The 26,054-nt window shown below is 36.3% G+C and overlaps 2 protein-coding genes and 1 long non-coding RNA gene across 4 annotated transcripts in view; 2 read left to right on the top strand and 1 right to left on the bottom strand.

The window, feature by feature from the left end:
• The first annotated feature begins 391 nt into the window (after positions 1-391).
• LOC127072898 (knob-associated histidine-rich protein-like) lies at positions 392-14,491 on the top strand. Its single transcript, XM_051013737.1, has 2 exons — positions 392-1,264; positions 14,085-14,491. The coding sequence occupies exons 1-2, from the start codon at positions 1,066-1,068 to the stop codon at positions 14,156-14,158; spliced, it is 273 nt and encodes a 90-aa protein (XP_050869694.1). The 5' UTR covers positions 392-1,065; the 3' UTR covers positions 14,159-14,491.
• Positions 4,081-26,054, top strand: part of LOC127072876 (eukaryotic translation initiation factor 4 gamma 3-like) — a 40,395-nt gene continuing 18,421 nt past the window's right edge. Inside the window, exons 1-7 of one of the 2 annotated variants that reach the window (XM_051013696.1) lie at positions 12,094-14,339; positions 14,728-15,132; positions 21,388-21,692; positions 21,782-22,030; positions 22,189-22,312; positions 22,387-22,560; positions 26,012-26,054. The exon at positions 26,012-26,054 is cut by the window's right edge and continues 154 nt beyond it. In XM_051013696.1, coding sequence (XP_050869653.1) covers positions 14,823-15,132; positions 21,388-21,692; positions 21,782-22,030; positions 22,189-22,312; positions 22,387-22,560; positions 26,012-26,054 — 1,205 coding nt within the window. In that variant the 5' untranslated portion in view covers positions 12,094-14,339; positions 14,728-14,822. Of the gene's footprint in view, positions 4,289-12,093; positions 14,340-14,727; positions 15,133-21,387; positions 21,693-21,781; positions 22,031-22,188; positions 22,313-22,386; positions 22,561-26,011 lie in introns of those variants that run through there. The other variant, XM_051013697.1, reaches the window with a different exon arrangement.
• LOC127072899 (uncharacterized) lies at positions 19,660-21,052 on the bottom strand. Its single transcript, XR_007785605.1, has 2 exons — positions 20,460-21,052; positions 19,660-20,304 (listed from the first exon to the last, which is right to left on the bottom strand). It is a non-coding gene; the product is annotated as an uncharacterized LOC127072899 (long non-coding RNA).

Here is a 26,054-nt window from a genome sequence, read left to right as displayed (position 1 = left end):
GTACATAGTTTATACCAATTTCGTAGGACCAATGAAAAGTTTTCTTAAATATCAGATTATCTCTACGGTCAATTTGATTGGTCGTCGTCGTCTAGCACAGCAAATAGTAACTAATTACAAGTCTCGTATCTTTTTACGTTCATTATATAAACGCGTTACGATTGGTTAGATCGAATATATGCTTATTAACATTCTCCAAGTGATTTTCTAAATTATCGTTTCCAATAGAACGATCGTGTCCTTAAATTAATTTAACGATATAAAATAAGAAATATTCGTCTTAAGCGAGTACGTGCCGAGCGAAAGCTTTTTATCGATACAATTACATCGAGCATCCATAGAAGTAAGCTTGACTAAGAGCGTCATCTAGTATTCTTTTCGTGATTGGCTGTCCTCATTGGTCCTTCTCTCTCCGTTCGTTTCCCTTACTCCTTCTCATTCTTTCTTTGTGGGAGAAAAACAAGTAAGAGAGAGCGTATGCAATATTTAACGCAGGTGGAAAGCCATAAACGTGGTTATCGAGGGTAGAATATTTCCTTTTGGACGGAATAGAGAACGACAAAGAAAAGATCCAGTGACTGCGCAGTTGAGTTAACGCGACCACGCGCGCGAATCTTGGAAAAGGAAAGAGCTCTGTGTTACGTAGGAAAAACAGAGGAAGGAAGAGTGGTGGGCGGAAGAGGCGTGTGCTGACTGACCGACCACCACATCAAGCTTTTCGTAGGCCCTGTTTCTTTGCACTGCAATTATCTAGAAAACATAGATACTCGCGGGTTTAGCAACGACGTGCCGCTTGTATAACTCCTCCTTGTGTTCCTACGTTCGTGCGCTCGTGTCGCGTTCATTGCACACGGTCAATCGAACGCTCCTCGTAACCCGTAGCTACTACGTGTCCAAAGATTTTCTCCTTGATGCAATTGATTTGGATGAAAAGTAGTGACAACAAAATATTACGATCATTTCGTACGCGTGTGAAAATAACGTACCTATGAGGACCGAGGCGAGCTACGTAAGGCAGCAAGGTTTGACGGTAGTGGATAATTCAGAGGTTGGTTTGCGACGTTTATGAGCATGCCGACGAAAGGGAAGCAACAACATCACCTGGCCCATCATCATCATCATCATCAACAGCAGCATCATAATCCACATCAACAACATCCGCTTGTAGTCAACGTTAACGTTAATAATCCTGGTGTTCATCATTTGTCCCAAGGATACAGTACGGTGGTTGCCACGAGTACACCACGTTACATTTCGAATGCCGGTGAGTCATTTTCATTTCCTTCATTTTTATATTTTTTACAGTTCATTATTTGAACAATTTCTAATCGCATATTTTCAACCTGAGATACGCCTAACTTAAGAATGCTTCCTACGAGATGTATATATATGTCGTATATCAGTTACGATTTGAGGTTAGAATGGTCACGCGGGCCATGTGCCTACTCGTCGTAGTAGCAAGAACGTCGAAAGAGAAACACTCATCGTTATGATATATATATATATTGATTTGATGTAGGTCCAAAATTGCTAACACGATGTCAATTTTATTCCGTATATTTATATTCATCGCTTACCAATATTTCTTATGATGAGTTATGAGGTTATGAATCTTCTGAAATAACTATTTACAAGTTGTAAATAAGTTCATTAGAATTCTAATGGTCCTAATAGCATTTCGTTACATAAATTTATTAAATTTTGTTTACGTTGCATTTTATAAACCTCTCGTAATAATATTCTTGCTCGTAACAGAAAGTGAGAACATTACCGTTTATATTTATTCGACAAAATTTTTAAGTTCGAAGACTTATTACGAATAGAACAGTAATTCAAATATATATAAAATGATTTCTTTAAAGATATGACCAAGAAAAATGTATAACTCTCAATGTATATGAAATAATAGTTAATATTAGTTTTGCCGATGGCATTATCCTTCTACGTACTTAATCAAACTATTATCTAATCTAATAAATAATGATGAGTGAACCAATTTTAGAACTAACAAGATTTAAAGTAAATTATTACTGCGATATTACTTGTGATATATAGATAAAAATATTCAGATCTAATACGTGCACGATACAAAGATAAATTTATATTCCACTTTGTGTACATATATATATATGTGTGTGCATATAAATTATTAGCAAAGAACATAAATAATAGGGAACAAATATATTTATCTTTTCTCAAGAATTTCTTTTTATCTTTTTCGAAGGTAAATACGTTTACTAGAAAAGAAATTAGATATCGGTAACAGCCGTTGGATTGGGGATAATACAAAAATCGAAAGCATACAAAAGAAGATTGATTAGGGCAAAATAAACAATTTAATTCGCTGTTATCTTGCAAAGATAACCGAACTTTGAATTATGTTGATATTATCTAGTAAACCGAATGTATATACCAGTTTTATCTCTAGCTATATATCTTGGAAATTCATATAATTTATCTCGCTTTCTTTCGTCTTTGTCTTTACTACATATTTTTCATACAGCGAAATCTTTCCTTTTTTTATCTATATCTTCGATATCGTAGGAAATAATAAAGTTCTTAGCATGTTAAAGTTGCGCACTTCGAAGACCTTGTAGTAATCACGCTGTGTTATAAAAAGAAAGGCCTCTGTGAGTGGCTGTATATAGATATCCAGTTCGACCAATCAGATGACTCGGAATTCTTACGTCAGAAAGGGCGGTAGATACAAAATGTGAATCGTTTAGAATTTTCTATTTGATAACATTTTCTAAATATAAATTATATTTTTCTTTTTATCTGACATATATCGTGACCTATGATATAAATAAAATATGATTTTAAGAAGAAAATAAATGCAGATAAGAAAATATGCTGAGAAGTGAAAAACAAATCCGTTTAATACACAAGTAATTTTAAAGCATATGTTTTATACGAAAAGTCGATCGATAGAAAATTTGATTTTGCACGCAACTATTCATTTATTAATATAAATTAATAACACATATATGGTACCTAAATCATAAACGAATCCATTACACTAATTGTTAATATCACGTAAAAGAGATTATAATAAATCGCAAAGCGTACTGTCAGTTAGGTTAGCATCATGACGTCAAGCATGGTAATGCGCGAACTGAACGAAAACGAGCCCATAGAGGAGCACACCTTTTTTACAATCGTGGTAGTTATATCGTTGTTTGGTTGGTAAGACGTTATTCTCAAGACTGTGTCTCTCGTGTCCGTCGTTGTTCCGGCGGTTCAAAGTACTAAAACGATAGTTATAAACTTCGTTCTCAAAGAACGTTTTTAGAATCTTACTAGTTTCTTGAAATCCTTTCGTTTGTATCACGCGCGGGACGGGGCGTTATCTCGTTTAGTAAAAAGCGTGATTAGAGACATTCTACTATAGCAACGAAGGCATATACTGTTTTAGCAACGACGAGCATATGGTTAAGAATCCTCGTGTTGGGTGCGTGGCGAAACTCGCTTATCCTACGCGTTTTTCCCGGTCTACCTCGTGTGTCGCGTTTTTTAAATAAAGAATTGTAATCATTAAAAAGAGAGAGAGAGAGAGAGAAAAAGAACTAAAAATCATAATTTGAAGAAAACAGAAAGTTCAGAGAGAAGGTAGGAAAAACGATAGAAAATACAATTATTTGATTCTTTCCTTTGACGTAGCCAAAATCAACAGTCGTGATATTTACTCGGCTATATATCGCATATATACATGTGCACAAGCACGAACACACAAACAATCATGTACAGACAGATATCAATCCCAATAGATAATGTTCTAGAATTTTGAGATAAGTGACGATATTGTAATAGGATTCGTGAAAGCATGTTATCAAGTTTAGTTCGTTACGATTATTGCAAGGAAGCAAGTTCAAAGTACCGCCAAGAAGATTATATAATACTTTTTATTTCTGAACAATAATCAAGGTTCAAACGATTCGTCGCATGTGATTACTATTAGTAAATCGATTTGGATTCCTAACGGAATAGAAATTATTTTTTTTCTTCTTCGTGACGTGAATGTTCACGATTAGTTAACATTATTTTTTACATACATACACACATATATATGTGTATGTATATGTTGTATGTACATATATATATATATACACACACATTATATATATATCGTAACGGAGTGCACGCGATCACCGCGCGTACACATAACCACGCCGTTAACATGCGCTTAACCGTCAAGGACATGTGTCATCATTGACTTAAAGACGGCCTACTCAGACTGGACATACGTCCCCACAACAGCACCGTACGACGGAAATGTCGACAGTTGTAGGTAAGTTCGTCGCGCGCATAACACCAACAGCGGTCGAATGTTTTTTACATTGTTCGTACATACCATCGTAAGATGCCGGATGTTCGTCGAATGGATCATACAAAAGGGGCAGACAGACAGACAGGGGAAAGGACATGTAACTCTTTCATTTTACATAGAATAATATTTCCGTCTGCAATATTACTCATTCTCTCTTTTTCTTCATACAATTTTTTTCCATGTGAATACGAGATATAACAATTTGTTTTTGCTTTCACAAAATCTATCATGATTCGCACGGAACAATTTGAAACGCCATAAGAAAAGCAGAGACTGCACGATACCGAACATTATGGCGATAAATTGCTTTCTTGCTTCGTGTTTCGAAAGGGTACCGCAAGATGGCACGTTAGGTTTTAATTAATCCTATACTTTCATTCCGTACATTCGCTGAGATATAAGAAAAAAATTAATTTTATTGTAGGGTTTATAATGTCATTAGAATTTCTTAGAAATGTCAAGTTTTTAGTATCTTGAATGATAAGAATAAATGAAAGATAACATTAACAGAATTCGAAGGAAAGTTCTTGTTATTTGATTATTCGATATATTGATTGTTATAGGACATTTATTCTTTTGAATTTTTGGTTAAATTTAGATGATGAAATTGATGGACCGATTAAAATGAATGAATATCATAATGCAAAGTAAAATCTTGGATGCTTTATAATCGTGTTGCAGGACTAGAGAAACGTACGCAATGCTCAATCGCGATTTTCAGGTGAAAGTCGGCTCAGGTAACAAACTGGAAGTTCGATAAAATCCGGATCATTATTCAGGTGACTAGGTAGAAAGAGAAACATAGTCTGGTTTGTCATAATTCTTGCAAAATTATGGTATTATATTAAAGAAGAGAACGTTTGGAGAAATGAAATTATATATATATATATATACATATATATATATATATACACACACACACACACACAATTGTTATCACTATTTATAAGTATTTATTCCTCGAAGCATATATATATATAACATTTTAGTTTATTTTATTCTATATTTTATTATTTGTATTATATTTTTTAATATACGTTATTTTTTATTTATACATACATACGTGTATATATATATATATAATAAAAATCTCTCATATGCTTTGAGCAATAAATATTTATCACGCACGCACGTGTGTGCGTGTGTGTGTGTCTGTGCGTAACAAATATAAATATATACATATGCATGAGATAAATATTTATTGTTCAGTGTGTGTGTGTGTGTGTGTGTGTGTGTGTGTGTGTGTGTGTGTGTGTGTGTGACAACAAGACTATTTAAAGATTATATATTGGAAGTAGAGTTGGCAGCATGAAATGTAAAAGAATTAAAACAAGCGTGTAAAAAGAGAATGAAATACTATTAAGCTTCTCTCTCCGGATGTTCGGCGGCCTCTTTCTTGAGCGAGCGGCCTTGTCAGGAATGCGTATTTTCTACCGGTTCTCCGCGTACTTACTTCGCTACGGATCAGTGTTACGAACGTCCGCCATTGCTCTTAATATTTCCAACGAAAATTTTATCTTTTAGTAATATCATTTCGTGTATTATTTTACGGCGATTTCTATAACAATAAAATTGATCAATGTATTATCTTTACGATCTTTACAAGCAAGCATTCGATCGATAAAAGTGTAAAAAAAAAAAGAAAGAAAGGAAAGCAAAATAGGGTTTGCATTTCCCTATATCTTATGGCATATAGATTATCGGTTGAAAGTTGAAAAAAAAAGGGAAAAGAAAAAGAAAAATATATAACGCAGCTGTGGCGGGCGGAGAACACTTTCAACTATCGATGACATAATCAAACAGTTTCTCTTGCACTATGCAACAGGCAATATAACGGTAAGGCGTACTCTACGATATATAAATTCTTCATTTATAAAAGCACTTGGAACGACCAATCAGAGAGCCGTGTATACGGCCTTACTGTGCTACGTGACATTTCTCATGATTACCGTTTTAGTCGACGACTCGATTTACACGATATAAAACAATACCGTATTTTGCTATCGTATGGCGCGAAGAGAAACCATACGACACCTTCTTCCGATCGCGTTGTCCTGTTATACTTACATTTGTCACGTATCTATGATTCGAATAAAAAGCGAATTTTACGTTCGAGTTTTCTAGCTATTTGCTTATCCGTCGGTAAAGAAGTTTTCGTTTAAATCCATCTCTTTTTTCGAGAGAATAAAATTACCGACTAAGTAAGATCAAAGTGAATAGAAAAACAAAGTGGTTGAGAGAGACAGACAGAGAAAGAGAGAGAGAGAGAGAGAGAGAGAGAGTCGCCATTGCATTCTCGCGCGTGTCATGCTAAAGGCACGCTATCTCTCTCTCTCTCTCTCTCTCTCTCTCTCTCTCTCTCTCTCTCTCTCTCTCTTTCTCTATATTCGTTTCCTCTCCCTCTCTCATTCCCTCCTCTCCCGGTTGGGTTAAGGCTCTTGACCACGGTGTCGGCGACGGTGGTTAGGCGTCCGTCGGTGCCCAATTTCAGATGGTTTCAGGGTTAGCACGCAATAACGCATAGTGCCGAGCATAAAGGCTGTTGGCAAGGGTGGCAGGTCGTTGCCCGGACGAGGGAGAAAGCCGGGATATATCGACCCTCCCTTCGTACAGACTCTCCTTCTTCGTCCAGACGTTCGTTCGTTCGTTCGTTCGTTCGTTCGTTCGTTCACTCGTTCGTTCGCTCGTTCGTTCGTTCGTTCGCTCGCTTGCTCGTTCGCTTGCTCGTCGTTCTTTCTTTCTTTCTTTCTTTCTTTCTTTCGCCGTTCGTCGTGTCTGCTGCGTTGAATCTCCTACTCTTACCCCTCTTCGTTTCTCTCTATCCCACCCCCACCTCTCTCCCCTCAGTCCGGTAACCTCCTACTAAACGCCCACGTAGAGAGTACTACTGCTCGACACCACGAGGTTTCCATGCTACCTTTCCAAGGTCAACGGCTTGAGGGCTCAAAGACCCCTGGAAAGCGACTTGTATGGTTCGTCTCCCTCTCCCTCCTCCTACTTCTTTTTTCTCTCTCTCTCTCTCTCTCTTTCTCTTTTTCACGCTGATGCTACGATAAACTTAGCAAAACTCGAGATCGAATGTATTCCTAAAAACAACTTGAGAATCAATCTCATTCTCTCTCTCTTTCTTTTTCTTTTTGTTTCTCTTTCTTTCTCTTCAATACATTATTATTCTTTCCTTATCGTACTGTATGTGATTAAGGAGTACCGTTTGTACGAACAGAATCACGTTTAGTTCGATAAGAAGTTCGACCGATTAGAATCTTTTGTCGAAGAGAACAAAAACTATACGAGAAGCTATACAAAAGTCTACCATATAAAATTCGAAGCTCTTGTTAAAATCCTACTAACGTCATCTCATAAAGAAACAATAGTCAATGGATAGAATAGCGAGGAAAGACAATACACACACGCACACATTATACATATACAGAGAGATTTATCTTTGTTAACCGACTTTACTTCTTAGCTTCTTTCTCGATCGAACAAGACATTCTTTGCGGAAGAAATATTAGTAGCGATATGCGTTCGCTATAGAAGATGTATACATATATATATATATATATAAACTTTTCTTTGTTTTATCTATCTGCTTAGTTAAGAAAAATATCGTCATAATTAGATAAAACTTGATCCGTCTTCTTGGAATAAATTTGATACAAAGAGAAAAAGAAAGAGAGAGAAAGAGGATGATTCTTTACTCTCAGGTCTACATCGACAATGACTCAGAAGAGCAGCAGCACGATTTTGCCATGTGCCGAAGGACTTTGAACTTAGCCGCATGTCTCGTACGATCGAAACGGTCCAACCGAGAGAGACGACAACAATATAGGAGGGTTGGAACGACCAACCACCGCCCCTTCTCTTCTTCCTTCTCTCTTTACATTATCCTTCCCTCTTCCTCTTGAACCCCCCCTCTTGTCAGTCTGGCTCTTCTCACGGCAGCCGCGCAGACAGGATCGTCGTACTTCTCCTACCATTTCCGAAATCTTCAGCTTTCCTTCTTCGAACACGACTAGACAGACGGTTCTCTTTATCTTTTCTCGTCCTTCTTTCCCCTTACCTTTTTCGTACTATCTTCTTCTTCTTTTAGTCCGCCTACACCTACACACACACACACACACATACGCGACGCATGCGCGCGCATAGTTACTGGACTAAGCGTCGACATGAACCTCAAGCAGCAAGAAACTAAGACGCATAGTTCAGTGTTAGTCAAATATGTTTATCTCTTCAAACAGTTTTTCCTATTAGTCTAAATCATTCCATTTTATTACTCTTCATTCATGATTATTTAATACAACTTATTTACAAAGATAGAATTTTTACTTAGCATATAGAAAATCTTAGATTGACGACTAAATAGATGATTCATACGGAAGTGCAGATCCTTTCACGTTCGCTCACAGTATGTCCGTTCATCATGGATATGTTGAAGATATCGATGCTCACGAGAATTAACACTCTCTCTCTCTCTCTCTCTCTCTCTCTCTCTCTCTCTCTCTCTCTCTCTCTCTCTCGATGTATTTCCTCTCGCCTTTTCGCCATTCTCCAAGCTATGTAGGTCACACGTCTCCCTTCATGCACCTATCCTAGGCAAGCGAATCTAGGCTGTAAGCAGAGCGGCGAGTGCGTGTAGGTATCGATCGACCCACGGCGTCGCTGCGACCCGACTTGGTTGGTGCATCGTCGTCAAAACTGGGTTACCTACCGAACGAATCTACACACGCCGATCATCTCTCTTCCTCGAAGTGGCTTACAGCTTTCTTCTCGCACCTCCTTCCTCACATCTCTTCCTCTCTTCGTCCACTTCATCCTGGATTAGCGACATTCTCCTTTACTTGTGCTTTTTTCGCGTATTCGAAAGGATTTTTACTACCGTCCCAGTTTAAATTTCAATTTTACGTTCGTCTAACTTTTTATCGCATAGACATGTATTAACAATGACGAGAAAACTCGAACTATGAGATTTATTGTTTTACGAAGGGAGACAGATATTCTGACGCTGGTCACCAGGTCTCCTCTTTTGTTCCCTTCTCTACCTTCTTCACCGCCATTTTTTTTCTCCATTTGAAAAAAAATTCTTTTCTTTCTATTACGTTATTACTTTCTTCACTTCCTCCCGTTTTTACTAAAGGCTTCATTCTCATGCTGAAATACGAATAGGTGATCCGTTCCCTTTCGGATTTTTCGGACGAAGATATATCGGTGCTTGTAAAATTTATTATAAGAAGAAAAATTTCTTTAAACTATGTACCGTTACGGTTGATTTTTATCTCTTGATTAGTATGAATGTGCTAAAGAGACAACGCCCGGTTTACCGATTCGTTTTCCCTTGATCATTAGAGTCCCTAGATTTCTATATTTTAAATCTTCTTCGCACACACATATTACTGCTTTTTATGATCGAACTTTCATCCTTTCCTTTTAAAACATATTTTGTACATTAAGAGAAATGTTATTGAATCGTTATTGTTTAGATATCTTCGTTATTGTTTAGATATCACGAAAATTGATGGATGTTCTCGAGACAAAGGAGACATTATTTTTTCACGACATGACGCCAACTAAACGGATAAGAAATTTTTTCGTCATGACTCGATTACTCGAAATATATAAGATAGATATACGAATCAAAACGAAAATAATTATAAACATTTTTCATGAAATCATTCAGAAGAATGTTTATATTTTCGAATATAATTTCTATAGTCCTTCAATAACACACACGTTTAACCTTTCCTATGACTCGCTTAGTTATCTTCTTGGAATGTTGTGTTTATATTCCTGTTTATTGTACGAGCACATTTGAACGATCAAGTGTCATTAGCCATTCAATTATATCAGAAGTACATTGCTTCATCATCGTTTAGATAATAAGGAATTATTAGCACAAATAGATTGTTATATAATATATATGCGTGTGTGTGTATGTATATATATATTCGTTAATATTATTAATAAGAAAATATTTTATATAGGTTGTCTTGTGGAAGTATAGATATATTCAGAGATAATTTGATTAGTTCTCAGAATGATAAGCTTTTCTTCTTAACTTAATCTTGAGAGAAAGTCGGACAATTCACGATAAATTTCAATCCGTTATACCCAAGGTCAGTTATTAACGGCCATAACAGTTGCAGGTTATAACTAAAGATTTTGACTGACGAAATTGCAACTTGGTTAAAAATTGCGCTTCGAATATTTAGAAGATAACGTTGCGAGGAAAAGATATTTTATTTTTAAATTATTTTCCGATTTAAATCGTTTTATCGAGAGAATGAAATTCGACATCTACAATGGAATAAATATGCGTTGGGCGAGGGTCAAGAGAGGGGTTGGTTATATTCGAAGTAAAAAATGTTAAAAAGAATTATACGAGATAGAAATTCGATTCATAAATAATTTCAATATTCACATGCAACTCTTTCGTAGAACTTAGTAGGTGTGACACATCTGGTGGTTGAGTTATTTAAAACGGGTTATACGTGCGCACGCACGCACAAAGCTGCTGCCTGCTACCACATTACCCTCAAATGCACCGTAACAGGGCTGTGCCCGCTGCATTCACGCGGGCCGAAGGGTATTCGCCGTCTATCTGCGCATGCGCAGCAGTGTCCTGCACTCTTGCCCATTGGCCTGCGCACGCGATCGTGTACGTTCGTCGGCTCTTTCTGCATTTCTTTCGCTGCTTCGAGGTTTGACTATTTCTCAGGGACGTATCGATCGTTATGCATTTAACAAAATTCAAATTTCTATCTTTATTATCGTTTCGATAAAAATATCTGCATTCCTTTCGAATATCGATTAAAGATAATCCAATATATCGATATTGTGATACACGAGAGATAACACTCGAAATGAAACAAATTTTGGTCTAATTTTTTATGCTTATTTCATACGTGGAAAATGATTGACGATAAATATTAATAACGAAGAATTATTTACAAACAGTTTTGAATACGAGTCGAATAACACGAGCGCTTTATGACCGATCCGATCTAAAGTAAATAGGCATATATTTCACGGATTGATCGAAAATACTCGATAATACGATAATCGATAATACGATTGGCATGTATTATATCGATAACTCGCGAATAATTACCCGAAGAGACGTTTCTTTACATTTCCAAAATATATTCATATCGTTAACTTTGACGAAATCGTGATCGCATACGATCACACGTTTCTAAAATAATATAAGAAATAAGAACCCTTTGAAAGGTATGGGGATATATATTTTCCCATAGGCGGCCCTGACTTTCTTTAGTTACAGCATGAACCGCTAGAGGGCCACGATTCGTGGTTGGTTGGTAGGTCGTGCGAGGACTGGTTCGCATCAGTCTTACGCGTCCCTCATCGAAGGGTGCGCACCGCATTGGTATAATTGTGCAGTTCAGTGGTCTTCCCTCTTTCCCCTTACCTTATACTTTGTCGATCTTTACGTAATAGACAAGAAGAAGAAGAAGAAGAAGAAGAAATACGCGGTACGTGGCGTGGCCATCCATCGGGGATAGCAACGTATATCCCAAAAAGTATAAAAAAAGAAAGGAAGCGACGCGCGTGACGTCTCGCGTGCGTCGCGTGGCCTTGTGTGTCGAGGCCACGTAACGTGAATCTCTTTGGTACCTTGATGGTGCTCTAGTGGTGCAGTGAGATCCGTTTTAGAGTCAGTTTGCAAGTGCGCGCGCGCGCGCGCGAACACATACATACACACGTATAAACGTACGTATCCATACGAAGGGTGGCACGAAGCTGTTCATCGTTCGTTTATTTTATTTTACATAGCGTTTAAGAGATATGTGCCGTTTCTTGTCGTCGTCGTCGTCGTCGTCGTCGTCGTCGTCGTCGTCGTCGTTGTCGTTGTCGTTGTTGTTGTCGTTCCATTGGTAATAAAAGCGATCGCGCTCATAACGCCTTCGTTTGAAGAAGATAGAGATAGAGAAAGAAAGAGAGAGAGAGAGAGAGAGAGAGAGAGAGATAGAAAGAGAGGTCTCGGTTGTTGGCGCTGTGAGCGCCACTGCGCGGTGCCGTCGTGTATGCCGCCCGCCAAGTGTTTCTCGCGTTTCTCTCGTGCTGCGATCGGGAAAGTGTACGCCACCGATTTACGTGTACGAAGTTATCGTCGTCGTCGTCTTCGCGCGATAATACACATGATAGAAAAAGAAAAGAAAATAAACGGATAGAAACAAAAGAAGAATAAAGGAAAAAGGGTAGCGCTCTTCTCGCGAAAGGTGAATTCGGTCGGCTTTAGTCTCTTTTGTCACTCGGCAAATTTCGGCACGCGACCGAAAGCTTCCGAGCAGCGCCACACGGTGGAGAGAGAGAGGAAATACAGCTCGGTGCAGGATAGAAAGAGAGAATAGGAAGAGTCAATCACCGATTGTGTTGAGTGAGATACAGACAAAAAGAGAGAAAGAGAAGAACCAAAAACGGAAATCCCGTAGGAAATTAAACACCGTACGTTAGAGAAAGAGAGATAGAGGGAGAGAGAAGGAGAGAGAGAAAGAGAGAGAGGAACTCTTTCGATACTCGTGATAAATGCGTAATCTATCCCCTCTATCCTTACTTCTCCTCTTCCTCCTCGTATAGAACCGGAAGAGAGGGAGTGAGCGAGTGAGAGGAGAGGAGTCGGCGCCGTGAAGAGGGAGTAGCCGATGTCGTGACTTAAATATCGATTTTGGCACGGACGAGCGCCGATAGCCCGTTTACATCGTACCCTTCCGTCTCTTCGTTTATCATCTTCGTTACCGACAAGTTTTTGACGGACGCGCGCGCGACGGATTTCCATTGCGTCTGAAAGAGAAAGAGAGAAAGAAAAGTACGAGAAAGAAGAAAGGAATAAAATGACACGCGACGTTCATCCCTCTCGACACGAGCAACGGCGAAAAGCGTGACAATACACGAAACTAGAAAATAATTCGAATAATTTGAATTTTATCCTTTGATCGGTTTATCATAGACGCACGATATAGTATAAACATATACATATATAAATAACACTTGATAGTATTAATAGTAATAATAATATAATATCGTTCGCGTTCATCGACGCGACTGAAAATGCAGCTTTCGTATCGTCACGTGCGTTCGATCTACTACTACCTTAAGGAAAGCACGCAACGTGGTGTGCTGCACGGTGAAAAATCGTCGAGTAACAACGAGGAGAGTACTACTTATATGTCTACGAGTAGCGTCGTCTTGAAGCTCGTCGAAGGACAAGTCCGTCTTTCTCGTTCGTCGTCCTAAGTTTCTTTTCTTAACAATAGAGGAGTACTCTCGTACCGACTGCTGCGGCGATACGACAGTAGTAGTAGTAGTAGTACACACGGTGGCGGCCATTGATTCTTCTCGACGAGTCTCGCGAAACGTCGTCGATCTTCGTTTGTTCGTCGACTCGACGTTGTCGTCATCGTCGTCGTCGTCGTCGTCGTCGTCGTCGTCGTCGTCAGAGTCGGTCGGTCGGTCGTTTGGTCTCGACCGACCTGAATAGAAACGCGAGTATTATAAACGAGAATTGGCGATAAATCTCTAATCGTAAATCGAAGTACGCGCGTCGTACGATGTTCACAGTGAGACCGCGAACGCGTACATCGTTCTTCCGTCGATAAAAACGCGATATTATTTCGAGTGAACGCTTGCTTGCAACGGCAGCGCCGCCGGCAGCCACAGCAGCAGCGGCGACGACAGCAAGCAACGTCGTATCGCTAGTAGCAGCAGCAGCAGCGATATTCATGTGTTCTTTTGGTGGCAGAAACGAGGCGCGTTATCATCCACACGTTAATCCGTACATCTTCATCGAGATTAGAACAAGGAAAGATACGATAAGGAGGAGTAGAAGCAACCACGGAAAGAAGGATTTCGTGGTTTCGATGACGAACTTTCGAAGAGAATAATATAACTCTACACGACGGACGATCGGCGATCGTATCGTTCGTTGTCGTCGATAACAGAAAACGATGACGTCATGGTGCTCCATCGCCGATTGAAACGCCCGTGAATAACGAAGGTAGTGTTGGTTAAATATCGATATAATCTTTTTTACCCGAAGATCGTCCTAATACGAGCCTACACGCACGCTCTGTCTTCTTTAGTAAAAAGAACAAAAAAAAAAAAAAAAAGAATTTTCACAAAAAGATATTATCCTCGATCTTTGGAAAAGATGAACCCCGGCGTTTTGTCACGCTTCCTCTTTCAATAATATACCTTTCGCTCACTCCTGTACACTTTTCTCTCTGTTTTATCAATTTTTCTCCCAATTCGATTCGACGTTCGTTAAAATCGTCGAGAAACTTTAGACGAAAGTATTTATATATATAAAAAAAAAGCAAACAAACAAACAAAATCACACGAGCGCGCGAGGATTTATCGGTCTTTAACCAACGATCTTGGACAAGGAACGTCGTTGAGGCCGGACAGGACCAACTACACGGCGGCGGCGGCAAAGCTAGAACAACAACGACGACGAAAGGATCAACGATAGGAATAAAGAATGGTTTCGAGATATGGCGTCTCGAAGGAGGGCGCAGTGGACGTCGCCGTGGGAGTAGGACCTATGCATTGTTTAATAGGAGGGCCGCATCATCATCATCATTTATCGGCTCCTCATCCACAAAATCCTCAACCGGGTCATAATCACCACGTGCATCATGCCGCTCATCCGCCACCACCATCGCCAAGTCCTCATTTGAATCACCAGCTGAGCCATCATCAATTGACCGTCAACATCAACCATCTCGGACATCAACTCGCTCAACATCAACAAGCCCCACCACAGTATCGTGTTGTTACAGCTAACACTAGTAAGTATCGAGGAGGGAGGAAATCCTTCAAAGTGAAGACACATGTAGATATACATATTATAGATAGATAGGTAGATAGATAGATAGATAGATAGATAGATAGATAGATAGAATTAGTAGTTGATCGTGCATTGATCTCGACTGTGTCAAACTGCAAACGTATGACGAAAAATGTGCTGCTCCTTTGGGTCACTAACTTGTGTTTCCTTTTTACATTCCTTCGACATATTTTTCCGCAAATATGCTTGAGAACTTATCACGAGTTATAGACAATAACGAATGCGTCGCATCGATGAAGCTTTTTTGCCTCTTCCTCCCGCCATATATATGTTATATATACACACATCCTCTTCGTATCATCAAATCTCATGAAGGCAGAGAGTAGTAACTACGGTGAACTAACTTCGCTTCTCCCGAAAGTAGGACACCGAGTTCTAACTCCACTTTTTAATAAACGATCCTGATTTGGTATATATATATATATATATAAAAGTCGTTTTTCAAAACACAATAAATACGCCATAGTACCGTGAACAATTTTTGCCTTTTCTACCAAGAAACCAAACTAGTTCAACGAGCGACAAGACGAAGCAGGTATTTGATCATCTTCACGAATGACAGACGACCTAACGGAATAAAGAACGGGCCATGGTTACAACGGTAATAATTAGGTTTCACCGTCGATTACGTTGAGAAATCTTTGCCTTTAAATATGGTGGATTTTATCGACGTATTTATTAACGTTGAATAGTTTCTCGATTTTATTAGCGATTAGTCCATTGTGATCTCTTGATTCAAAACTCGATATAATCTATTGTCTTTTATCCATCTATTCTAATTTTATTTAAATTAATACAAATAATATATATATAGGGAGATAGGGTGAAAGAGAGAGGGGAGAGAGAGAGGGAGGGAGGGAGAGAGAGAGAGAGAGAGAGACTATGACTTTATAGTTAAACGATCGATAAATCTGCGACCGTTGCCTAAGCCAGGCCCAATCCAGACGTAGTGTTCCGTACACCCCACCTACTTACCCGTGTGCTAGCTTGGCGTAACTTCCCCCACCTAAGGAATGTTCTCTCCTTGACGTTCGGCAGTGAGAACCAACCATAGGAAGGTGTATTGGTGGGGATACGTGACAGTAGAAGTACCACGAGAGAATAGCATGGTAGGGGTAAAGATACATATCCTCGTTCGTGGTGTGAGAGCAAGCGCAAGCAGACATCATCGAGAAGTGTGGGAAGAAGACCACGCGATTAGACGATTTTCATCTCTCTGTATGCATCTTGCTAATAAATACATCATTGGATACTATCAATGATACATTTGACAATGCAATTTTGAATTTGATTGTATATCGTTGGATGATTATTATCAATTTCTTACGATTTATTATTGAATTCAAATTTAGAAACTAGAAATGAATACAGCTGTCAGCATCGTTGGAAATGGGAATAGCCGGAAATTCTATTTTATTTTTGGATGACATTCGCATGAATTTATTCTCTTGTTATTTCGTAACATGTCTTGATTCAAATTACATACATTCTCTTCGTCATAGTCTCTTATCTTTGGTTTTTTTGTCTAATGATAAATATGCATGATCTATTACGTTGGTTGACCTAGACTTTTCTTAAATGCTCCATCATGGACATGTTGTTTGTTGACCAATGGAAGCACCTTCTTGGTTTTCCATCTTATTTTTCATACATTCTTTCTTTCTCGCTTTTTATGATTTCTCTCGTTGAATTTTACGTTCGCGTATGGGTTTTAGGGAATTTATATTTATCGAAATGTCTCATTATGTTGTAATGCGAGTCACAGATATTTGATTTGTCTACTGATACAGTACGAATGTATAACAAGTCCGAGTTATTTTCGGGTATGCGGAGGGGTAGTTAATCTGACCCGGTGACCTATCTGTTCAGGAGTCGAACAGCTTGCCTCTATTTGCAGGCACACTGATGGGCTCAGGTCGTGCAAGAATGATTTGTCCATTCAATGAGTCCAGATAAAGAGGTGTGCGTTTGTATGTGTCTTCAAAGTGTCGAGTAATTTCAATAAGAGATCATGACGTTTTCTACGTAGAGAAGTCAGTCGCCATAGATCCTTTCAATTTTAATCATTTACTCGAATCAAATTGCTACCTTATGATAGAAAAAAAAGAAGTATCATTTCAGACGAAACATTTCCATTTGCTCATTTATACAATAATAATTCAAGATGTCGGTATAAATTTGACACTAATGTTTAGTCGCATTGTTAAATTAGATTCTTAATAACTTGATTTTCTATCCACGAACCATGGATCATCACTTTCACTTCTTCAGATCACTGTATTCATCTGTGTAGATGAATATATTAATGGAAATGGAAAATATGAATTTTACAGAGTTGCAATCGCCTCGAAAGTGAACGGCCTTCGTATTTAACATTATGCCTCTAGCTTGATCTACAATGAGATTTTATCTATTTATCTCTCTCTCTCTCTCGAAAAATACTTTTTCTTTTCTTTCCTTTCCCTTCCTTTTTAAGGACTTAGGAAAGTTCATTTTAATATCGATACATCGGAGAAGTTCCGTATATAAGTCAGAGGTTTTAAGCGCCCTCGTGCGGAGCTTGAAACAATTCGAAATATAGGTCAATCGATAAAATGCTTTTCGCCTTGTGCCATCGTGAAGGTGCATTCAATCCTTTCCCTTTTGCATGATACGTCTCGTCGGAACAACGGCCAACCCCCTTTCGTCGTTCATTGTTCATTCTCGAATACTTGTCTCGGTAAATCGTACGATAAGAGACCTAACACAAGAGGATTAATTCCGTGCAAATTTAACTTGTAGAAAAAAATAACTCGCGTTTGATTTTGCTTCTACGTCGTCCATTATATAGAGTACATCCTTCGCAAAAATATTTATTAACGTTATACTTATCTTTCGACTCGATTCTCATAATTCGAAGACATCTCATTATTAAATCGTATATAGAGATATGTAATCATATGGATTATATTTTAAAGAGCTTGAAATTGCTCGCTTAAAGTGTACGGTCAGCAAGAGAGAAGAGTACACTGTCCTTGTCTTCCGGTCAAACATTTGACATACTTTCGAAGCATCACAAACTTCTCTTCCTAGAGAGATCTCGAGCAAGATAAAACGAGTCGACCGAGTTGTCTAACTTTAAATGGATTCCAAGGATAAAATGAATATCCGTTTTGTAATAATTTAATTTTTATTTTGTTTATTTATATATATATATAATATAGAATTAAACGCGTTGTAAGATTCTACATGAAGTATCGAATAGAGGACAACATTATTTTTACAAGTTTTGTCCAATTATATAAATAATCGCGTTAGATATTTTCTCCGTTTATCAAACGTCTAAATATAAGACGATAGAAGAAGCAAACAAGAATGACAACAATGTTGAAGATTAATTTAACCAACGATATCCAATTAGATGACTAAAGAGTTGCATTTATACGGTTTTACGATCGATATCACGTGGACGTCTACAAACCACGTGACTTTTCGAAATTAGCATAACGTTTACCTTCGGTTAAAATAAATTATGTGTTTTTCCTTTCGCGTAAGAATATTTTATTTATCTTGCGATTGTCTATAAATAACCGATAATAAAATGAAGGAAGGGATAAGAATGGGTGGGGAGAGAAAGTGATTCTTCAAAAAGTGCGAAGTCACATAAGAGTATATTCACTCGGTGTATTAGTATCGGTCAAAGAACTTTAACAATTTTTAATAAGAGGATATCACTTTTCTTCGTTAATCTTTTAAAGGTTATCAATTTTTTTTTCCTTTTCTTTCTTACATGAGAATCGTTCGAAGATATTTTTTATTTCTTCTATTTGCTTCATATTTTTTGTTTGTATACTGTAACAATCGATGTTCTGCTTAAATTCAAATAGTTCTTTTTTCATTCGGTAATGTCAATATCATAGAGTTTTTCTTTTTTGTGTGTGTGTGTTTTTTTTTTATTTTTGAGGTTAGGTCGTAAGAGAAAAAGAGTTTGTTTTTGGTATTTTTGGCGGTGAAAAAATAGGAGAATGGTTTTGGATCGTTACGCTCCTGGTGTTCTCTCAGCGAAGTCTTTTGCGGCCTCGCCCCCCTTTCGCGGGCAATCGATGCATTCATGGAACTACAGATAGCAGCACTGCTCCGGTTCCTGCCCACATGTCTAAAGAAAGATGGCCGTCGCCGAGGCCTGTCTGGTTGTTCCTTCCCTCGCGTACGTGCCACACCATCGTCTCGTGTAAGCGTGCGCTCTTAAAAAGGACGATTTGTGAAAGTTATCTGCCACGTTGTTTCAGTGATATAATCAAAAAGAAAAAAAAAAAAAGAAAGAAAGAAAAAGGGGCGAAACGCTTCGAAGAGGAGCATAGACGGTGAGAAAATAAGAAAAAGAGAGAGAGACAAGTTATCAAAAACGTCTGTTAATCTTCCTATCGTTTCTATTCCATGTCTGCGTGAAATCTTATCAAATTTTTTTCTTTTCTTATTTTCTCTTATCTTTTATTTTTTATTTTTCATTCTTTTTTTTTTTTTTACTTTTTGTTTTATTTTATTTTATTTTTTTTCAATTTTCTTCACAAGCCTACGTATCGCTTTCGAGCAAATTAACTTTGGACAAAAACTTGTGTGCCAGTTTTTTCTTATCTTATTATCCGAAGATGTCTCACGAAAAAATGTCTGATCGTAATTTTTTTTCGCAATCACATTTTTCTTTCCGTTTATTATTCCATTTGTCTGTCTTTTCTTCTTTTGCTATTGACATGATTGACGCAACATAACGTACGGTACCCTCGTGAACAATGACGAATTAAGTCTAGGAAAACACGACGATGACGATGACGTTGACGTCGACGTATCCAGGAATGTACCTAGCGTAATCGCTTTCACAAGTAACTCTAGTTTTATTACTTCAGCGACAGGTGTCTCGAGAAGTGAGAGATACATAGTCATTGTAGTTTTTTTTTCTCTCTTTGATTTTTGTTTCACACATACACATACATCGTATATATATTCATTCGATGAAAAAATATGCCATGAAACATTTTACGCGTATTCCTCTCTCGTAGATAGAATAGAATACAGACGTTGAAATTAGTAAGAATTTCTGCTTCGTCCACGTAATCGGATATTAGCGACAGTGCGCCTGCGAGAAAGAATGAAGGTGGGAAGTTAATGGTATTTTTTATTTTTATTTTTATCATTATTATTATTATTATTGTTGTTGTTGTTATTATTATTGTTATTATTATTATTGTTGTTATTATTATGAACGAATTGTCGACAGAAAAGTAACATTACCATATTTTACGTAAACGTGGAAAATCTTTGACGTGACTTTTGTCACGCGCCTAAAGTCAACACGTTTTTCAAACGTTTTACAATACTTAGTTTCTTCCGTCCTTTCTTTTCTTCAAGCATAGAGTTTAATCGTCAAACGTGAAACCACTTCGTGGCTTACAACCTTGAAGCCATGTTGCGCAGTATACAATCAAGTATCGCGGTGTGTAGTGTCTAGCAGGTCTAGTTGTTGCGTATGCACGGAATATGGCGAGAGCTCGTTCATCGTAAAAATTCGTTTTACATCGTCATCGCAGAATGATGATAGCTCGTTCATGCGCACGCAATTTCTGAGATCGATGGTCTTTCGTGGCGAATTACGTTTTGAACTTTTTATAGTGTTTTCTTTTCTGCTGTTCTTTTTTTTTTTTTTATTTATTTATTTTTCCCCTCGGTTTTCTTTTTTCTTCTTTTCTCCACCATTAATTCGAAACTTCTTCATATCGTGTTGTTCTATTCTTTACTTACCATACGGTCGCCTTCTATCACCATCGTATTATCATTCGTGACGCGAAGAAAAAATTAGATGAGCTTGGATGATTAGACACGACGTATTAGAGGATTTTCCTACAATGCTTTCTTGCAATCTTTGTGAAACGCTGTGCATCAATATGATATTTTTTATTGGATTGATATTAGAAGCGTGATTTGTACAGGTTGAGAATGACATTATTTTTTTAATTAACATCCTTTCGTACATGTCAATTCATGAAATGTCAAAGTATGGTTGAAGTTTTCTAATGCAAGTTTGAATTATTAACGGTAATGAAAGTAATAGTGAAATAAAAATTCCATATGGAAGAATATATCGCTCTTCGTGACACGATTCTTATCAATTCTTGGTAAATGAAACTATTTTTATAAAAGATATATATTTGTTTTGTTTTAGGATCTGAATTTCATGTTCCAACTCAGAACTACGGCGCCCAGCCAGGGGGGCAGGTGGGCGGGGGAGGGGGGAGTGTAGGTGTACCCGGGGGTAGAGGACCTCCACCACTTGGCGGCATACCAACGATAGGACAATCTACAGCAGGTATACCACCAGGAGGTCCAGCTGGTGGGCAAGCTCCTCCACAAGCACAAGCACCCGGTGTACAAACTCAGCAGACTCAAGGTCCGGCACCAACAACGACACCTCCAGTTCATACTCCCTCGCCTCAGGAAATGGGAAAACAACCACATCTACAAGCACATGTATAATTTATATTAAACATCAATATATCTATCAAACATCGATAAATGTTTTGCATCACAATTATTGACGAATCGAACATGATTTTTAGAGTTATTATCCAGCTGCTCCGAGGCCTCAGCAGCCAAGAAATCTAAATCATAGAGGTGGACAAGGGGGTAGTGGTAATCAAGTGGTAGGCATGCCAGGGGTAGGTGGAGGTGGCGGGCAACCACCTGTCATGTATACAACTGGCTTGACAGGTCAACCGGGGACAGTATTTGTCCCTAGTCATGTTGCTGGAATTCCAACTGGACCCCATCAACAATCTGTATATCATATGAATAATCAGCTTATTCAAGTAAATATTAACCACTATTTATATTTTTACATTATTATTTTTTGAGTAAGAAAGTAACTTGAATTACATTTTGTCTTATCTATGATCGTTTAAAGAATTTATATCGGATTTATAATGAGTAAGTAAAAGTTTAATAATTGTTTAACGTATTGTTACAGTTTTCCAGTGCACCTCAACGACATCAAGCTCAAAATCAATCCTTTTATCCCCCATATCAACCGCATGCCCTTTTAACACAAAATATTTATCCATACCAGCCTGGCCCAACGCCTCAACCTGGCTGTAAGTATTACGTAACATTATCACTAGTGTAAATTTAAAGATATCGATAATGATCTATCTAACCCTTATTCCAGTTTTTTATACATCGCCCACTGCACCATTAAGTTTAAATAGGTCAAGTGCAACTGCTGTTAGTGGTGGGGCTCAACATGTTGGAGGAGCACTGGGTGGTGCCCAAGGAGCTACAATGGTACCACAAGGTACTCTTCAACAACCTACGCAACAACCTCAGCCTCTACCCCAAATAGGTACGTCTATATAAGAAAATAAGTCTTAGAAAGAGGTGTGTGTGTGTGTAACCCACAAAAAAATATATATTAAAGTTCAAGTATGACATTGAAATTCGATATTTATAATTTTTCATAGAAATTACAAAATTTCATAAACGATAGATTAAAAATTTAACAAAATTAAGCAGATACTGAATCTTACTAAAATATCATTCAGTTAAATGAAAGATTTCGGAAACATTTGGTTTGTAAATCCTTGGCAATTGTATTATATTATTAATGGTATACCCTTGGACATAAAATAGTCGAAAGTTGATTTATTATGGTTTCCATAAAAGGAAAAATACTTTAGGCTTGCGATTATAAAGATACGGTCAAAGGAAAATATATCTGTGTAGTCAGGTAGAATGAGTAATTCATACAACATGGTAAGACCATTTTGAAATTTTGTCAGTTTGTTAGAAACTAGCGAAAAGGCAAGACGTCTTATTCCGTCGGTTTTGTGATTAAATTTTAAACTGTTTAAATGTTAAGTGATTTGTGAACGATGTTTGTTGCGAACGGCATATACAGATTATATAATGGTAAACTATTATAATACCTAATCGATATATTAAATATATTTTGTAAAGTTAAATAATTTATTATATACAACAAATTAAATATATATTACTATACTTAAAACATGTAAGGCCACGCAATTATATATAATTTACTAAAATATATAATACATATTAAAGTTTAGATAATGAGCTTGAATTCAGTTTTTGGAATGTTTCATAAAAGTTCACAAAATTTGATAAACGATAAATTAAAAATTTAACAAAATCAAACCGAGAATGATTGTTATTAAAATACCAATAAATTAAACGAGAAAATTTAGGAAACATTTGATTTTTAAATAATAATAAATATATTATATTATTAATAATATATTTTTGAACACAAAAAGGTCGACAGTTGATGTATTATGGTTTGATTTTTATGATAAAGAAAAATATTTTAAGACTACGATTATAAAGTTATCGTCAAAGAATATATTTGTACAATCAGGTAGTAGAATGAGTAATTCGAACATAACGTTTGAAATTTTGTTAGTCGATTAGAAATTAGCGGAAAAACAAGACGTCGAAATCTGTCGATTTTGTGATTGAATTTTAAGTTGCTGAAATATTAAATATTTTGTGAACGATGTTTATTGCGGGTGGCATATACAGACTATATAAAGGTAAACTATTATAATACTTAATCAATATTTTAAATATATTTTTTAAAGTTAAATAATTTCGTATATACAACATTAAATATACATTATTATACCTAAAGCATGTAAAAAAACAAGACAATAATATAAAATTAACAAAAATACATATTAAAGTTTAAATGATATGACATTAAAATTCAATTTTTGGAATTTTTCATAGAAGTTCACAGAATTTAATAAGCGATAAATGAAAAAGTTAATAAAACTAAGCAGAGATTGGACGTTATTAAAGTATTATTAAGTTCAAAGAGAAAGTTCAGAAACATTTGATTTTTAAACCTTAGGAAATGTATTGTATTGTTAATAGCATACCCTTGACCATAAAATAGTTGAAAGTTGCTTTATTATGATTTGATTTCTATAAAAGGGAAAAATACTTTAGGGTTGCGATTATAAAGGTCAAGGAATATACCTGTACAGTCAGGTAGAATATAAGTAATTCAAACATAACGTAGTGTGAGGGTATTTTGAAATTTTGTCAGTTTGTTAGAAGCTAGCGAAAAAGCAAGACGTCTTATTCGTCGGTTTTGTGATTGAATTTTAAACTTTTTAAATGTTAAATAATTTGTGAACGATGTTTGTTGCGAGTGGCATATACAGACTATATAATGGTAAGCAATTATAATACCGTATCGATATATCAAATATATTTTGTAAAGTTAAATAATTTATTATATATAACAAATTGAATATATATTATTACATTGAAATTTATTTAAAGTATAAGCAATTATATATAATTTACAAAAATACATATTAGAGTTTAGATGAGATCGAAAATCAGTCTTTGTAATTTTTCATACAAGTTTACAAAATTTCATAAACGATAAATTAAAAATTTCACAAAGTTAAGCAGATACTGAATCTTACTAAAATATCATTCAGTTAAACGAAAGATTTCGGAAACATTTGGTTTGTAAATCCTTGGCAATTGTATTATATTATTAATGGTATACCCTTGAACATAAAATAGTTGAAAGTTGGAGTTTATTATGGTTTCCACAAAAGGAAAATTACTTTAGGGTTGCGATTATGAAGATACGGTCAAAGGAAAATATACCTGTGTAGTCAGGTAGAATGAGTAATTCATACAACGTGGTAAAACCATTTTGAAATTTTCTCAGTTTGTTAGAAGTTGGCGAAAAGGAAAGACGTCTTGTTCCGTCGATTTTGTGATTGAATTTTAAACTGTTTAAATGTTAAGTGATTTGTGAACGATGTTTGTTGCGAGTGGCATATATAGATTGTATAATGGTAAACAATTATAATACCGAATCGATATATTAAATATATTGTTTAAAGTTAAATAATTTCATATATACAACAAATTAAATATACATTATTATATTTAAAGCGTGTAAGAACAATGCAGTTATCTGTTTAAGAGTATAAATTATATTTGAAGTATATAAAGGACAATGCAATTAGTAACATTAACTTTTTGCATTTATAATATTCTTTGTCATAGATACGCTTTGGTTGGACTTTTTTGCTTGCAACAATAGATAGTGTACATGTTTAATCAGTTATTTTTTGGGAAATATTACTCCTACAAGTGTAATGTAATAAGATAAACTGTGTATAGAGTTTACTTTCTAAACAAAAGTAAAAGTGCTTTGTCAGGAGTATCCTATCCTATTGTGATCATAACATTTTATCAGGATTATCTATCCTAAACATTAATCGCAAAGAGCTAAATATTCGAATACCACATGGTATTTTTCATTTTATATTTTGATTGTTTGAGCAATTAAGATTAAGTGATTATTTCTCAAGAAAAGTATATAAATTTTGTTCATTAATTCGTATAGCTGTTTATAGTTCACTAATTTCTAGAATGAACTTTCGAATATCTGTTAGTATTGTGTTATATACGCTTCCTTTATATATCCACTCAAAATATAAAATAATTGACTCAAATTATCATGCTGTTCGAACACTTAAATTACTGTTCATTTTTATAAAGTAAGAAACTTATAGTGTTACGGTTTTTGTTGTTACTATTATTCGATATTGTTCGTATATAAGAATGTAATTAGTGTATTATACATATAGTCATTTGTAGTTGTGCGTTATAGCGTCGTGAAAAATAAATCGGACATTAAATAAAAAAATTTAGCGAGATTACATTAAAATAATAAATATATGTAGAAAATTTATAAATTAATAAGACGTGTTAATTTTTGTTTTTTTTTTTTTTTTCAGATGTGTATTCGGGTTATAATGGCGGAGGTACAACAGGAACAAG

The sequence above is a fragment of the Vespula vulgaris genome, chromosome 2 (assembly GCF_905475345.1).
Source record: "Vespula vulgaris chromosome 2, iyVesVulg1.1, whole genome shotgun sequence".
NCBI classification, from domain to species: Eukaryota; Metazoa; Arthropoda; class Insecta; order Hymenoptera; family Vespidae; genus Vespula; species Vespula vulgaris.
Note: the sequence above shows the minus strand (reverse complement) of the source record. Positions and strands in the feature narration are given on the sequence as shown.

Bases quoted from the DNA above. Each gene is read 5' to 3' on its own strand.
- LOC127072898 (XM_051013737.1), top strand. From the start codon at position 1,066: ATGAGCATGCCGACGAAAGGGAAGCAACAACATCACCTGGCCCATCAT. The intron at 1,265-14,084 runs GTGAGTCATTTT...TTTTGGTGGCAG, and splicing joins ACGTTACATTTCGAATGCCG to AAACGAGGCGCGTTATCATC.